The 17,072-nt window shown below is 42.8% G+C and overlaps 1 protein-coding gene across 7 annotated transcripts in view; it reads right to left on the reverse strand.

The window, feature by feature from the left end:
* Positions 1-17,072, reverse strand: part of DOCK3 (dedicator of cytokinesis 3) — a 301,329-nt gene that overhangs the window by 129,891 nt on the left and 154,366 nt on the right. For 6 of the 7 annotated variants that reach the window (XM_037049608.1, XM_037049606.1, XM_037049605.1 and 3 more), the window contains exons 8-9: positions 15,208-15,249; positions 14,463-14,617 (exon numbers count right to left, since the gene is read on the reverse strand). In XM_037049608.1, coding sequence (XP_036905503.1) covers positions 14,463-14,617; positions 15,208-15,249 — 197 coding nt within the window. Of the gene's footprint in view, positions 1-14,462; positions 14,618-15,207; positions 15,250-17,072 lie in introns of those variants that run through there. The other variant, XM_037049609.1, reaches the window with a different exon arrangement.

Genomic DNA, 17,072 nt, shown 5'->3' on the forward strand with positions numbered 1-17,072 from the left:
ATTACCACTATAAATTACTTGAGCCACTGAGTTCCACAAACTAGGAAGCAAAACTAAGTATCAGTGTTGGGTGTGGGGGATGAATAGGTAGATTAAATCATACCTGTTGTACACACCCCTGTATATAATATGTATATGCGTTATATGTACACTGTACATATGTATAATATATACATATATAATATGTATATATTGTATACAGTGGTGTCTGTGTGGGCCCAGTAATCTGTCTGGGGTCCTGCAGTGTTTGAATGTTCCATCACCAGGAGTCTGTCTGATTTGTAGTTAAAGAGATGTTTTGAGCAACTCAAGGATTAGTGACTGGGGTATGTGGATAAATGTTTCAGAAGTTTAAGAGCTTCAAAGTTTCTAGTAACAGCATGTGGGAGCCAATACAAGTGTGCTACAGAGTATTTTAGAAGTCAATGGTTGAGAAAGGCTCTTGAGTTCAGAAATTAAGGGGGTTTGTTGGGGGTCGATGATTTGATAACCTGTGGAGTCAGTGCCTACTCTTTAGAGGGGTCTTCCCTAAGCCCCTTGAAAAAACGGTGCCATGTCCTAAGTCAGTGTTCGTGCTGCCTCTGGCTACCAGAACCAACAAGTAGAGACAAGAATCCAATTTACAGGCACTTTATTCAGATGCTGGTGATCTGAGAAGACAGTGAGTTATGTACCCTAAAAACCATCTCAACATCTTAAGCCGACCTTTTTATAAAAAGAAAAAGGGTAGATAAGAGGTTTGGAATAAAGGTGAATTAGATAATAGGTAGACTCTGGCAGAGATTTTCCTAGTATTTCTTTATCTGCTGATTAACAATTTTTAAAATATATTTTATTGATTATGCCATTATAGTTGTTCTATTTCTCTCCCTTCATTCCCCTCCACCCTGCACACCCCTCCCCCCCATTCCCCCCACCTTTCGTTCATGTCCATGTGTCACAAGTTCTTTAGATTCTATATTTCCCCTACTATTCTTGCCCTCCCCCATCTATTTTTTACCTACCGTCTATGCTACTTATTTTCTGTACCTTCACCCCTCTTCTCCTCCTCCCACTCCCCTGTTGCTAACTCTCCATGTGTTCTTCATTTCCATGGTTCCACTCCTGGTCTAGCTGTCCTCTTGGTTTGCTTTTGTTTTAGGTGTGGTTGTTAATAACTGTGAGTTTGCTGTCCTTTCACTGTTCATATTTTTTATCTTCTTTTTCTTACCTAAGTCCCTTTAACATTTCATATAATAAGTGCTTGGTGATGATAGACTCCTTGAACTTGACCTTATCTGAGAAGCACTTTATCTGCCCTTCCATTCTGAATGAAAGCTTTGCTGGATAGAGCAATCTTGGCGTAGGTCCTTGCCTTTCATGACTTGGAATACTTCTTTCCAGCCCCTTCTTGCCTGTAAGGTCTCTTTTGAGAAATCCACTGACAGTCTGATGGGAAGTCCTTTGTAGGTGACTGTCCCCTTATCTCTTAATGCTTCCAGGATTCTCTCCTTCATTTTCATCTTGGCTAATGTAATTAGGATGTGCCTTGGTGTGTTCCTTCTTGGGTCCAACTTCTTTGGGACTCTCTAAGTTTCCTGGACTTCCTGGAAGTCTATTTCCTTTGACAGACTGGGGAAGTTCTCCTTTATTAGTTGTTCAAATAAGGTTTCCACTTGTCGCTCTTCCTCTTCCCCTTCTGGTACCCCTATAATTTGGATGTTGGAATGTTTAAAGATGTTCCTGGAGGTTCATTTGTTGAATTCTTGTTTCTTCCTTCTTTTCTGTTTGGTTGTTTCTTTCTTCTTTCTGGTCCACTCCCTTGATCTGAGTCCCAGTTTCCTTTCCATCACTATTGGTTTCCTGTGCATTTCCCTTCACTTCAATTAGTTTAGCCTTCATTTGTTCCTCTAATTTGTGACTAAAGTCAACCAGTTCTGTGAGCATCCTGATCACCAGTGTTTTGAACTGTGCATCTGAGAGGTTCACTATTTCTTGGTCACTTAGAGTTATGGGCTCTGGGGCTTTGAGTTCTTGAGCCATATTTTGGACTGTCTGTGCCTGTTATGTATGAGGAGCAGAGCCCTAGGTGTTCACCAGGGCGGGGCAACTCAGAAGCTGGGTTGTGATGCTGTATGTGGGGGCGGGGTCAGAGAGGGGCAATGGCGGTTGTGTGACCGCGGTCAGCCTGCCGCCTTACGCCCTCACTGGGTCTGCCCATTGCTACCCCACACCTGGGATCTGTCCACAGCTGCCTGGGTGGCTGGGTCGGGGGATCTTTCCTGCCCGACCCTGCTCCGCTGCTGGCTCCGCCCCTCTTATGGGTCTGGTTGAATGGTTGGTTGTTGTCGGACTTCCGTATATAGTTCAATTTTCTGTGTTTTGGCTGCGTTTTTGTTTACCAAACCTTTGTTGTCTTTAAACTTAGTTGTGGGAGAAGGCACAGTGTTTCCACCTACACCTCCATCTTGGCAGAAGTCCCTTGATTAACCATTCTTTATCTGCCTCAAGGGAAGTTCTCTTCCTGGAACACAACGGCTTGGGATACCATCTCCATGGATACCATCCCCATTGCTTCCAGATCCCTTGGGGCACAAAGGTTGAACTGCTTGTCACCTCCTGGAGTCACCTAAGTCATACATTCCAGATCCTGGAATAAGAGCTTTCCACCTGCATTAATCACTTAAGCTTATCAACTATATCTGCATTTAAAATCTTTAACTCTTGAATTGCCCTATCACTGTTTTTGCAATTCTTAATTGCTTCATTTTCTTCAAAGGATCTATCTATACCTTCTAGGATTTATAGTATATACTTAGTTATTGTCTGTTTCTTCCTCTAGAATGTACTATACAAGAGGAGAGGGATTTTCTGTCTTGTTTTTAGATCCCTGGTGCCTAAAATGTCTTGTACATGGGACATATACAATGGATACTGAATGAATCAACAAGAAAAATAGCATAACTGCAAATACCCTCCATTTTATAAAAAGTAAAAAATTTTCAAGTCAGTGCTGCAACTGTATTACTAACAAATTATTTCTAACACCCTCTTACTGCCTTCTGAGTGTAGTAATGATGGGGGACTCAAATGTTGAAAAAATTTTAGTTTCAGGTAATAGCTAATAAGCTTAGTAATCAATGCATGTAAAAAGCTACTGTTTTAGGAACTGAAGGGATGACCCACCTTGACCACAGGAGACCCTAAGCAGTTCCACCTTTGTGTCTCAGAAAGACTTCAAGCCATCAAGATGGTATTTGTGCTCCAGAGTGAGATGTCCACCACCCAGACACAGATAAAGACCATCTGGGACACACAGGAAAGAATGCTACAGCTTTTATCTGATTAACTTTCCCCCTGAATTCCAATCCCCTCACCCACACTTTTCTTCTCCTTATAAAATGGGTCGATTTAAAATGGAATTTAAGACTTCCTCCAAGATGGAGGCATGGGTGGAAACACTGTGCCTTCTCCCACAACCAAGTTTGAATACAACAAAGGTTTGGAGAACAAAGACACAGCCAAAGAACAGAAAATTGAATTATAGGGAAGTCGACAACAACGAACCATTCAACCAGGACGGTAAGAGCGGCAGAGTCAGCAGCGGAGCAGGGTCAGGCAGGAAAGATCCCCTGACCTAGGCGCGCAGGCAGCCCGGACACAGTCAGGGTGTGGGGCAGACTGACCAGGGTCGCACATTCGCGCACAGTGAGACGGACAGCGCAGGCCCCAGTGGCGAACCCAGTGGTGGAGGGCTGACAGTGGTGGCACACTCGCGCTCAGGGAGATGAAGCGCTCAGGCCCCGCTGACGGTGGCAGCTGTAGCATCTGTAGCATCTGTGACGGCGGCGGCGGCAAGAGGCGGCAGACGAGACCGCCATTTCTCCTCTTTGGCCCCGCCCCCACATACAGTGTCACAACCCAGCTACTGAGTTGCCCTGCTCTGGTGAACACCTAGGGCTCCGATCCTGATACGTAACAGGCACGAACAGCCCAAAAGATGGCGCAAGAAGAACTCAAAGCCCCAGAGCCCATAACTCTAAGTGACCAAGAGATTGTCAGCCTCTCAGATGCACAGTTCAAGACACTCTTTATCAGGATGCTCACAGAACTGGTTGATTATAGTCACAAATTAGAGGAACATACGAAGGCTAAACTGATTGAAATGAAGGGAAATGCACAGGAAACCAATAGTGATGGAAAGGAAACTGGGACTCAAATCAATGGAATGGACCAGAAGGAAGAACAAAACATCCCACCAGAAAGGAATGAAGAAATGAGAATTCAACAAAATGAGGAGAGGCTTAGGAACCTCCAGGACATATTTAAACGTTCCAACATCCGGATTATAGGGGTACCAGAAGGGGGAAAGAAACAGCCACGAGTGGAAAATGTATTTGAACAAATAATAAAGGAGAACTTCCCCAGTCTGGCAAAGGAAATAGATTTCCAGGAAATCCAAGAAGCTCAGAGAGTCCCAAAGAAGTTGGACCCAAGAAGGAACACACCAAGGCACATCCTAATTACATTAGCCAAGATGAAAATGAAGGAGAGAATCCTGGAAGCAGCAAGAGATAAGGGGACAGTCACCTACAAAGGAGTACCCATCAGACTGTCAGCGGATTTCTCAAAAGAGACCTTACAGGCAAGAAGGGGCTGGAAAGAAGTATTCCAAGTCATGAAATCCAAAGACCTACAGCCAAGATTGCTTTATCCAGCAAAGCTTTCATTTAGAATGGAAGGACAGATAAAGTGCTTCTCAGATAAGGTCAAGTTCAAGGAGTTCATCATCACCAAGCCCTTATTATATGAAATGCTAAAGGGACTTTTATAAGAAAAGGAAGATGAAAAACATGAACAGTGAAAGGACGGCAAACTCACAGTTATTAACAACCACACCTAAAACAAAAGCAAACCAAGAGGACAGCTAGACCAGGAGTGGAACCACAGAAATGAAGAACACATGGAGGGTTAGCAACAGGGGAGTGGGAGGAAGAGAAGAGGGGAGAAGGTACAGAAAATAGCATAGACAGTAGGTAGAAAATAGATAGGGGGAGGGCAAGAATAGTGGGGGAAATATAGAATCTAAAGAACCTGAGACACGTGGTTATAAACTAAGGAGGGGGAGAATGGTGGGGGAGGGAGTGTGCGGGTGGAGGGGAATGAAGGGGGGGAATAGAACAACTGTAATGGTATAATCAATAAAATATATATTTAAAAAATTAAAAAATAAAATGGAGAGACAGTGTATTAGGGTACAGACCCACTGTCTTCTCAGATCACCAAACATCTGAATAAAGCGCCCATACAGAGTCAATCCCTGTCTATCCCTATTGGGTCTGTTAGGTGACAGGCAGCACAAATGCAGGACTTTTCATTTCAGTAGCTGTACCCCAAATCCAACAGATTCTGAATTCCTGAACAGGTGAAGACTTTAAGAAGTACAAATCAGCAGTTATAAAAAATAGTCATGTGGATGTAAAGTACCAGCATAGGGAACGTTCATAATGTTCTAATAACTATGTATAGTGTCAGATCAGTATTAGATTTATCAGGGTGATCACTTTGTAAATTATATAAAATGTCTAATCTCTATATTGTACACGCAAAACTACTACAATATTATATGACAACTGTAATTGAAACAGAAAAAAAAATTAAGAAAAATCCAATTGATTCCTGAAACTCAGCTGTCCCATGTAGGAGTTTTTACCTTTCCCTACATACCGGAATCACTTGATACCTCTGGATTTGATTAATCTCGGGAGTGGGCTGAGCATTGGGGGCTTTAACTCTGATGTGCAGCCAGAGTTAAAAAATACTGGTAGAGCCCTGGCTGGGTGGCTCAGTTGGTTGGAGCATCACCCTGAGCACCAGAAGGTTGTGGGTTCAGTACCTGGTCAGGGCACACACCTAGGTTGCAGGTTCGATCTCTGGTTGGAGCACATTTAGAATGTGGCAAATCGATGTTTCTTTCTCTCTCTGAAATATACAAACATACCCTCAGGTGAGGGTTACAATAAAATTACCAGTCTAAAACCAGTTCTCTTAAACCTGTCCACTCCTATGTATTCCCTCCTGCGATTAACAGCCTCAATATACACTCAAGTCACTCCACAAAAACTCAGAGCCAAGTCTAATAAAGGTCATCATGAGTGAAGATAATATAACTTTTATCCAATAAACAGAGATGATTATAAGACTTGTTTTTCCTGTACAACCTATAAGCTATAACTGCTTTCACTTTTCCAGACACTGGAATGTCTCAGCTCTGATCGATTCCCTCCTCCTGTACAAGCAGCTCCCCCTCTTCACTCAACAGCTCCGTTCCAGCCCAGGCTCCAGTTCCCGGGCCTCCACTGTCACTGGTTTAGTACATTTCCCTATTCTGTCGTCCATTTCCCTTTTCCATTAAAAGCCTTGAAAATAAAGACTATCATGATATACATTTACCCTAAAAACTTAAGGGCAACGATTAGGTCAGTATTTAACAGAGAGTTTTAAAGCTCTGATTTGCAGAATCTGTGTAAAGTATCCATGGACGAAAAAGGAGTTCTGTGATAAAACTGATATACCCAGGGATGGAAAGTAACCCCACCCCCATCCCGGTGATCTGATCATAAATTCCTAACTGGGCAAGTCCTGGTGGGTTGCCAAGCCTAAGGCATATAATTTTCAGAGTAAAGTTTATCTTTGTTTCAGGCAAGCTCTGCCTACTGTTTTTGTGCATCTAAGTTAACACACCTTTGAAATAAACCTCACTCACCCTCTAGAAAGCTCAGAATCATGTTAACTATCCCGTACCAAACCCTGCCTTGCTTTCTCCCACCTCCATGTAATCTTCCTTGCATTCCCTCCCTAATTCCAAATGCATAAAAGAAACTACAAAACTGTTATTCCCAGGAGCATCTGATATATTGCTTTCCAGCAACTGTCAATTTTTGGCTCCAATGAAGTCTTATAAAAATTCTCTACCGGGTTAAACATTAAGTTAGTATGTATTATGGCTTCCTGGCAAGAAGGGGGATGGGGGATAGTTATAATAACTGAGTTCAAGGTAAACAACCAGCTAAATCTATTTCCACACGAGTCTCTCTTCTGAATATGCTCAGAAGAAAAGCTACTCGGAGTTTCCCCTTAGAAAGCAGCAGCCACATCTCTGGATGTGTTCAGTCAAAGTAAGTTTATGCAGTCACGTTGCAACAAAACATTCCCCACTGTTTTCTACCAGAGAACCGATTTTTTAAAACTCCTGGCTGTATACCTTTCACATTTGAAATTCTAAACTTCCATTTCTCTCACACCATGTACCTTTGTCTAACAAGTGACAACTGTGGACATTCCTGGTTCCCATGCCCTAGTCTCAGAGCTTTCTTTCATTTGTGCTATTTCTTTTCTTCCTTATGCCTGACCCCCAGTTACCCCAACAACAGTCTCACAGCATGCTCCACGGACTCCAAGCCCACACACCCACTGCTCAGCTCTCCATTCTCTCTCACGAGTCTTCATTCTTTGAAGCGGTACACAGCACAACCTCAAACGGAAATACCGGTGCACTGACTGACGCACTACCAGAAGGCAGTACCCAGTGTTTTTGCACTTCTGTGTGACCATCCAAAGACTCAATTTTAAAAGTCTTCCTCTGTCTTGAGATGATCTCTAATAACTCCAGGTCCAAAGCCAGGCCGATGTTCTACACTGCTTTGTGAAGGCAGACAACTAATCCCTAATTTGGGGGGAAATATAAGCTTCATAAAGGTAGGAATTTTTGTGTGTTTTATTCGCTACTATGTCTCTAGAGCCTGTAACTGTGGAAACACATTGGATTCATAAACAAATGATTATTTATACCAATCTACTGTAACTTCAACCTCTGATGACCCTCATTCCTCTCCAGGCAGAGGGTTTTTCTGAACTCATGTCAGGAGTCTTGCTCACTCTATTCTACTTTGTACTATATATTATGGTCCAGACAGAGCAGAAGGCAAATTTCTTGTAAACAAAGAACTCAAAGAACCTGGTCATTTTTTTACCCTTTTTATGCAGACTTTGTAGGATACTGCATTAAAAAATTTCTCCAGCCTGACATCTAGAATCAGTACATAATGAGAGATGGTGTACACAGGAGGGCAATTTCTGACCTTATTCTCAGATGAAAAAAATACAGGTTTAACCACAGGCCAAAGTACTACCTAAAGTGAAAGTTTCACTTTGTCTACCCCTTAGCACGTTCTCCCTCTAGGGTTTCTGAGAATGATTATATGCCTTGGGCATATATGCAGAAGCATGTTGAGTTGACTTGGCTACTGGGTGAAATACAGTTGACTCTTAAACAATGTGGGGATTAGGGGCACTGATACTCCCCCAACCCTGCCTGGATAAGAATCCGCATACACGTATTGACTACCCTAAAACTTAACTATAGCTGAACCTTAGTATCTGTGGGGGGCTGGCTATAGGACCCTCTGCCACCATGGGTACCCAAATCTGCAGAGGCTCAAGTACTTTATATGAAATGGTGCAGAACCATGTAGACAGTTGGCCCTCCACATCTGCAGATTCCAAAAAGTTAATCAAAAATACTCCTTCCGATCTACGGTTGGTTGAATTCATGGTTGTGAAACCCAGGGGTCTGGAGTACCAACTGTCGATATACTGGAAAAAATAAACATGTAAGAGGACCCAGATGGTTCAAACTCGTGTTGTTTGAGGGTCAACAGTCACCAGAGCCAGGGTTCTAGCTCTTCTTATTCCTGCTGGGTCTCAGAAAACCCCATGGGCTGCTGGGGAGCAGCGAGCTGGGCCTCTGTCCCAGCCCGGGGTAGGACAGACTAGACAACGCCATGGGCCCCAAGTGGAAGGAATGAGCTGCAGGGCCACCACACCAGCTGCCTGAGCTCTTGCAGATGAACTCCAGCTGCATCGTAAAACATGACCTCTTTTGTGGAGGGAAGCAAAACTGTTTGACACAATAAACAGTGTTCTCACTCATTATTTTAAAAGAAAATTTCTCTCCAAGGGCACCAGCAATTTTCACAGAGACAGACTATCTCACCTGGGTAGAAGAACACTTGACTCTCAGGCAGAGTCCTCTGCTTCAATTATGGAAGCAACTGATTTTCAAGGAAAAGTTTATTCTACACAGGGTATTCTGAACACTGAGTAAACTCCAGGAGAATAAGCAATGAGGCTTTTTAGCTTATTTTGCACAGCAGCTGTGAAAAGATGGCTAACCTAAGTGTTCTTGTGTGGTGAAGTTTTTGAGGGCAACTTAACATTCCCAAGGCCTAAAAGAAAAACCCAGCACAGACAACATTCCTTGGGGAAAGCCAGTTAAGTGATAAAATCAATCATTAGTGCCCATCTTTAGAGCACTCTGCTAAATCTGTAAGGGCCAGTGAAACAACCAGGCATATTAGCAGGCACATCAGTGCTATAGAGGAAATAAGTTAATTATGCAATACTCCTCCTCCTGTGAATAGGAAATTTGTATAATAGAAAAGATAAGTGAATCCATATAGAACCAAATACAGATAACAGAAATTCTATTCTAGAAGAAGACTGTACTATTCCGAGGAAGTAATTATGTCATAATTGTTAAACGTATTAAGATAACAGTTAACAATCATAATAGATGTGTACACAGAAGAATATTTCTGAACAAAGGTAATGAGTTCTTTATAGAAAGGGAATCCATGATATTAGGAAAAAACAGAAGACATTTTAAATTCTGGCCATTTAGAAGCTTTGTTCTTCTCTTACCCCATCATCACTGAAAAGTAAAGCAGATGTTGGTCTCACACCGCCAAACTGCCCATTTAAAGAAGGGGAGAAGTAAAAATGAAAAATTTTGGTATTGTTTCTTTCATATAACAAAACCAGTATTTGTTATAATTTGCTATGATTGTCTTTCCCTTAAGGCGGCTGGCAGCTACTTTAAGAAAGAATCACTAGCAAAACGTCAAACATCTGTCAGTTCAAAAAGTCTTTTAAAAATTTTAGTCCTTTAAAAAATTACTAAAGATTATAATACATATACATTATACGCATATAAGTATATAGTTTTCCCCTAGAAATACAAGCCATATTATGCATATGGCTGTAAAAGCTGAAAATATTTCATTACCTTCTATATATACATAGAATGCACTTATGGAGAAGCAGTCCCTGTTTTAGGCAGTATTCTGAGATGGTCCCTCAAACTCCCCCCCAATTCCAGGCTTACATAATCCCCAGGACTGTACATACGGTGGCTTTTATTCCCATGATCGGTTATGTTACAGGACCCAAATGACTGTAAAAGGAGGAGAGTATCTGGGTGAGCCTGACCTCATCCTACGAGCCCTTTAAAAGCGTGGAGTTTTCTCCCCCTTGCTGCAGAAGTCAGAGGTTCAAAGCACTGGAAGGACTTGTTGCACTGCTGTTAACCTAAAGATGGAGGGGGCTATGTGAGCAAAGCAGCAGGTGGTCTTTAGGAGCTGAGAGAAGCTCCCTGCTGACAGCCAGCAGGGAGCTGGAACCCTCAGTCCCACACAGCTCTAAAAAACTGAATCTTGTCGACAACCAATGAGGCTGGAAGCCGACTTCCCCCTAGGGCTTTCAGACTAGAACGCAGCTGAGGTGACACTTCGGCTTCAGCCTCGTGATACCCTAGGCAGACTTCTAACCTACAGAACTGGGAACTCAAATATCAGTGATTTTTAATCAATTACATTTAATGCAACTTGTCATTTAACAACAGAAAACGAATTCAGTCCCTCTCTCACTTTTTTTTGCCTCACTATTTATTTATACTATTATTTATTTACACTATTATTTAGTCACCTTTTTACTTAAGACATTTAGACTGCCTTAAGATATTTGCTATTAGAAAATAACATTCTTACATGTATGAGTACATGTTTACTGGTATCAAATTGTTCACAGTTATATGTACATAACTTTAAAAATGTGCCCACGACACCAAAACCAATGATAGAAAGAACTGGAAACATTGGACTTCATCAAAATCAAAAACTGTTGTGCATCAAAGGGCATTATCAAGAAAGTGAACAAAACCTACAGACGGGGAACATTTGTAAACCGTACATCTGATAAGAGTCTAGTATACAGATAATATAAAAAACTTTTATAACTCGGCACATTAACAAATAGTTAATAATTTAAAAAGATGAACGAACAGTCCCACTAAAAACGAGCAAGGACCTTCCCGCTACAGCAGGGAGCCTGCGTGCACGAGCACTATCACGACACGACCCCTAGCAGCAGGATAAAGCTGGGTACAGGGTGTCTTCATGGGCAACGGCTAAGTCCCAGGGTGGGATTTCACCCATACATACTGAGGAAGGTTTCATGAAAGTTGAGTTTCAAAGAATGGACAGGAGTTTACCAAGCCGACAAGGGTAGGGAAGCATGAAAGAGCAAGGTATGTTTAGAGAAAGCCAAGGAAGTCGTCAGGAATAAAACAGGATGCGTGAAACAAGGTCAGAGGCAGGACTGCGTCACCCTGGGCCTCTAACGCCTCGCCAAACAAGGGCTTTCGTTCAGGCTGGCGTTGTGCCAGCATTCTCCCAAGAAACATGGGTGGCGGTGTGGAGAACGAGTCAGGGTAGGAAGACGGAGAACGCAGGGCGCCTGTGTTTGGGGCGGGATGTGAAGGACCGGGTGTGACAGTGGGGATGGAGAGCGGTTAGTGATTTTGACTGATATTTGGGAGACAGAAACTGACAGAATACAGTGACTGACTGTGAAGGGAGGAAATGAGATGGAGAGGGAGGAGCCTACGGGGCTTCCTGAGGTGCTGACGTGGATCTCTGAGCACATGGTAATGCCTTCAACGGTTCTGGTTTAAAGAGCACAGGAGGAAATACACCTGTGAGGAAAGAAAATGAATTCGGTTTTACCATGCTGAGGGCGAAATGCCTGGGAGACTTCTAACAGCAGAGGTCTGGCAGGAAACTCAGAGCAGAGGTCGTAATCAGAGACTGGGATTTCAAGGCTAAAGAGTTATGATTCTGTTTGGAATAATAAAAACGCCACACACAAAAAAGAGCCACCGAGGCCTTGCCAGCTGCTGCTGCTTCGCTCTGCAGACCAGCGAATACTCATCAGTCGGGACACGGCGCGATGCATGGTGTGTCTGTGTCCGCGACCGGTTGTTCCCTTTAGCCCCTCTGCTTCTAGGTCTGCTCGTGGAATCAGCGAAGGGACAAGGCAGAGGAACACCCGGTCTTCTGTGTAGCGCCCCCTCTGTGCGCATTATGTTCTCTGGCCCAGAAGCGAAAGCGTCCTGACAGTACTGAACACTAGCTGAGTACCATCTGACTGGCGGCTTGACTAGAAATACTTGATTGACAAGAGTTCTCTTGAGGAGAAAAAACAACTAAACCGATTCTCTGTGTCACTATTGTGATGTAATACATCCCTAACCTTTTGTGACTTCTGACAACTGCTTTGAGAAATAACCTATGCTCAATATAATACCTTCCAGTAATGAAAGCATAACTTTCTAGCAATACCAGCTCAATGATCAAAAATTTTTGAGGACTTACACAACTACACAAATCCTAATGTAAAGAAAGTTTATTGATTAAACCTAGATCTAAAATTCTGCTCTTTAGTTCACTAGTAATGTTAAATAAAGTAGATGGTATTGTCAACTAATGACCTTATAGTTTTATTATGCAAATAGAAAGGTAGCATAGTTTTCCAATATATAGGGATTAACGTTTCCAATATATAGGGATTTTTAATTACCTGAACACTTCCAGCAACTCTATACAAGTTTCTTTTTCTCTATACAAGTTTACATTTCTCGGTTAAAATGTTTTGTTTCTTGAGACTAAATCATAAACAATAAATTCAATTTAAAACAACTGGCACATAAGACCACAAGACCACAAGATGGTCCTGCGTGGACTGCAAACCAGAGCGGCGGGTGTTTCTTCTCTGTGCAGGGCCCTGATAGCACGTGTGCTGGTACGGACACTGTGTGGGGTGCTGGGTCACGGAGAGAGGACACAGTCCCCGGCACTCAGGATGACAACACAGTGTGCTCTGGTTCTCAGACAGCAACCCATGGGCCCTCTGTGGTTCCACAGGGCACTGGGTGGGGGCAGAGGCCCAGTGAGATTCCTGATACTTCCCCTTTCCCTTCACCAGTGGGGTAATTCTACTTCCTCTGTTTCCTAGATTAAACTCGCGCATGAAATTCAGCCTAAGATGGAATTCTTCCACATTCAAGAATAAATGCCAATAACGTTTACAAACCTCCGGTCTAGCAGTAGAAACACAGCGGCCAGAGCCCACCCCCGTGCAGCACTGGCCTGCAGTCCCGCCTGTGTGCAGCAGCAGTAGCTGCCGTCACCGCCACCTTTCCCCCCCCGCACAGCTTTCCCAGGAGCACACACTACAAGCCACTGGTGCCAAGACACAGCTGCATGCTCTCCTTAACGAGGGCTTCCTTTTACTACCAGGCCAAAGTGAAGCACAGTCATTTATTTTGGGTGGGGAGAGTTGAGATCAGCGGCACTGTGGAACATGCAATACTGACTTTCCTTTGTACTATTATAGCTTCCAGTTTAAAATTTCCCACATGTAACATTCAATTGGAAAAGAAACAGCTGTTTTCAAATTTAGGAAAAAAACAAACGCAAAATATTCTTAACACAAGGAGTTACCAAGCAATACAAAAGTATTCCAAGATTTTTTTTCTCTCTGCCCCACAAGACGACTACGGAGAAATGTTTGGGCTCCCTAAGATTCCCAGTTGGCTACAAAGATCACCTCACCCCATCAGAGCCATGCTGGCCTCTTAAGGAAGAGAAGCCCAGCGTGTCTCCTTGACTACTCCCTCCCTTTCAAAGGGAAAGTACTGCTGCAGTTGGTCCTTCTTAAAGGGCTCAATGCTCCACCAAAATTCAAGTCAGCCCCTCTCTGCACCTCTCCTCCAATCCAGGCAAAGAGGAATGCTGCAGTCAGGCCTACCTTCCCTTCCATCTAGCAGATGCTCTCCCCTTCACAGGGCCTGAACGGCACTGAGGGCTGGGGCTGCCCTCCCATGGGACACACCAGCCTGTTTCCCTGGGAACCCTCTCTTCCACATGCAGTAAGGCAGAGCTTTGGGCTTCCTGAATTCTGGAGCTGGACCTCGCCGCTGAATTTGCTTTGTTCTGTATTTCTTCTACTCATTTTCACGGCAATAGATGCATCCTTTTCTCTCCCTAAAGTGGTGATAGCCAAGACTGGGATGTGAGTTTCCATGAGGAAATAGAAACAGGATAAAAAAACCAGCTACCACACATGCCTTCAGAACACCCTGGGATTTGAGGCAAAATTCCCAGCTAAAAACGAGATGAGGTTACTCTATCTTGTTTTCCTTCCTCTGTGTATCTATCTTCTCTGAAGGCCAAAACGCCTATGACCCCAACTACACCGTCCTAACCCAGAGTCTCAGCCTCATCAGACCTTCTAGCGATTTTTACCTGATCTGCTTGCCTTCTCTCATGTCATACAAGGAAAAAAAGACATCAGTGTCTTCCCCGATGGTGTTGTAGGTGAAACTCTTCAGGCTGAGGAAGAAGTGATGTGGCACGGGCATCCGGCAGGTCTCCCCATGGCGCGGGCGCATCGTATCTACCTAACGAGGAAGGCAAAACACAGCGACTTCTATCTCAGTTATCCATTAATCACAAATGGAATGAAAACCCAATGACTAACTCTCCTGATACTACTGAGAGCGACTGGGGGTGCTTTCTCGAACAGCAGGGCACCCTGTCACTACGCTTGGTTTGAGATGGGCAAGCATGCAGCTGGGAGAAGTGAAGAGAGTGACAGGGATAGGGGAATGGAATTCCAACTCACAAGAGAACTTAAAATCTCCATCAGGTCACAGACATCTCAATACTCCAGGGAACCATTTGAAAGTCATTTCTTGGAAATCCTGTCATGACCCTAATGAACTTGACTCACACTGTTAAATGACGTTTTTATTTTCTTCCAGACCAATTCATTTTAGTCTCTCAGTCTCCTTTCTTTCAGTTGTGCTTATGTAAATTTGCAGAGGAGTGGAGACTGGACAAATTTGTTCAAAAGTCAGGGCTCCTTACATGAAAGACCCCACACAATCAAAAAGTCAGTGGTGTGTGTCATTTCCTGGTGCATCCCTGTGTTGTGATCTCTTGGAAGAAAGAGTTGGGAAAATCTGGGAAGCCTGGTTAAGCTGCTTACCTGGGACGTGCTTTGCTGTACACTCTGCCGGCTAGATAAATGCTATGGAAAGAAAGAAAGAAAAATGCACTCAATTGAGGAGGAAACTTTTATTAAGCATCTTCTATATGCTAGGCATTCTGATGTCTTTTACATATATGATCTAATTCTGATAAACTCTTTAGATAAATGTTATTTGTATTTGATCGAGACAACTAAGGCTTAGTATAAGGAAGCAATTTGCTGAGGTTCACATAGCAAGGAGGAGGCCATGTCTGGACTCAAACCCAGGCCTCTCTAGCTCAGAGTACCAGCCAAGTCACAGGTGGTACTTGCTACTGAACTTTGGCTTTGGCACTGTCCTCTCCATACACTGTCCGTACCATGCCCTGAGCTGAGTGATCAGCTTTCCCAGGCTCTCCACACTGGAGGACGTACAGCTTTTAACCAGAAGGGGCTCCCTCCTAAACATCTCTCTGTGCTGCTCCTTTGCTGCTAGCTGAAGTTAGAAGAAGCTGATTCCAATCCCAGCCACACCAAGTAGGTTGTAAAACTTCAAAGACATCACTTACTCTAAGAGATATTTTCTTCAACTGTAAAATTAAGATAAAAGCTTTTACTGTCTTTCTCACAGGGTTATTCTGAGGCTCAAATTTCATAATTTAAAGCAGCATGACAAAGTAATTAGAGACCTAAGTCAGGACACCTGGTTTTAAATCTTGACTCATTTATAAACTGAGGATAACATTTTGTGAACTCAACCTCACTGGATTTTGTGCAGATTAAGTCAGCACAGTACCTTTATTTGCAAGTGGTCGATCATTATTACCTATGATCAGTATTCTTTTTTTAATTTTGATTTTAAAGAGGCAAGAAAGGAGAGGAGGGAAGAGACAGAAACAGACATGGATTTGTTGTTCCGCTTATTTATGCATTCACTGGTTGATGCTTCTAGTGCTGTGACCACGGTGTATCAGACAACACTCTACCCAACTGACTACCCAGTCAAGGACACCATGATTATTATTATTGGTGTTCTTCTTCATAATTAGTTACTATAGAAAAGTCAGCCACATTTAGAAGTAACCCTTACCAGAAAAAATTATGGGTTCACAAACACTATGCCCCTGGTCTTGGTGAACTGAGAAGTGAGTTTCTATCCTGCTCCCTTTTGGGCCCTAGAGGTGTGAGACAGCACTCACTCGGTGAGCTGTCCCTCCCCTTATGGGTACGAGGAGGAATGGTGGCTGAGTAGAACAATTTCATTTCTTTTTCAAATACACATATTTAGCCCTAAATAAAACCAAAGTACAGTTAAATATTAAGTGCAATTAAGATGCACTTAAATACTTAACATTAATGTTTTATAAATATTAAATGATGAAATATTAATACCAATGAAACAAGTACTAAATATTTGTGTGTATTAACAACTAAGTTAGCAAATTATTATTGACTATTAATATTCACTCATGGGACTACATGTTCCCAAGATACATATTAAATACAGCTGGTCCTCCATATCCATGGGTTTTATATTCATGGATTCAACTAACCACAGATTCAGATATGTGGGGGGAAAAATCCCAGAAAGTTCCAAAAAGCAAAAATTGAATTTGCCNTAAATATGTGTGTATTAACAACTAAGTTAGCAAATTATTATTGACTATTAATATTCACTCATGGGACTACATGTTCCCAAGATACATATTAAACACAGCTGGTCCTCCATATCCATGGGTTTTATATTCATGGATTCAACTAACCACAGATTCAGATATGTGGGGGGAAAAATCCCAGAAAGTTCCAAAAAGCAAAAATTGAATTTGCCACAAGCTAAGCACTGGTAATGAAGTGATGTGTAGGCACACCATGCTGTAGCCTAT

The sequence above is a fragment of the Sturnira hondurensis genome, unplaced genomic scaffold, assembly GCF_014824575.4.
Source record: "Sturnira hondurensis isolate 20B ecotype Veracruz unplaced genomic scaffold, ASM1482457v3 Scaffold0006496, whole genome shotgun sequence".
NCBI lineage: Eukaryota > Metazoa > Chordata > Mammalia > Chiroptera > Phyllostomidae > Sturnira > Sturnira hondurensis.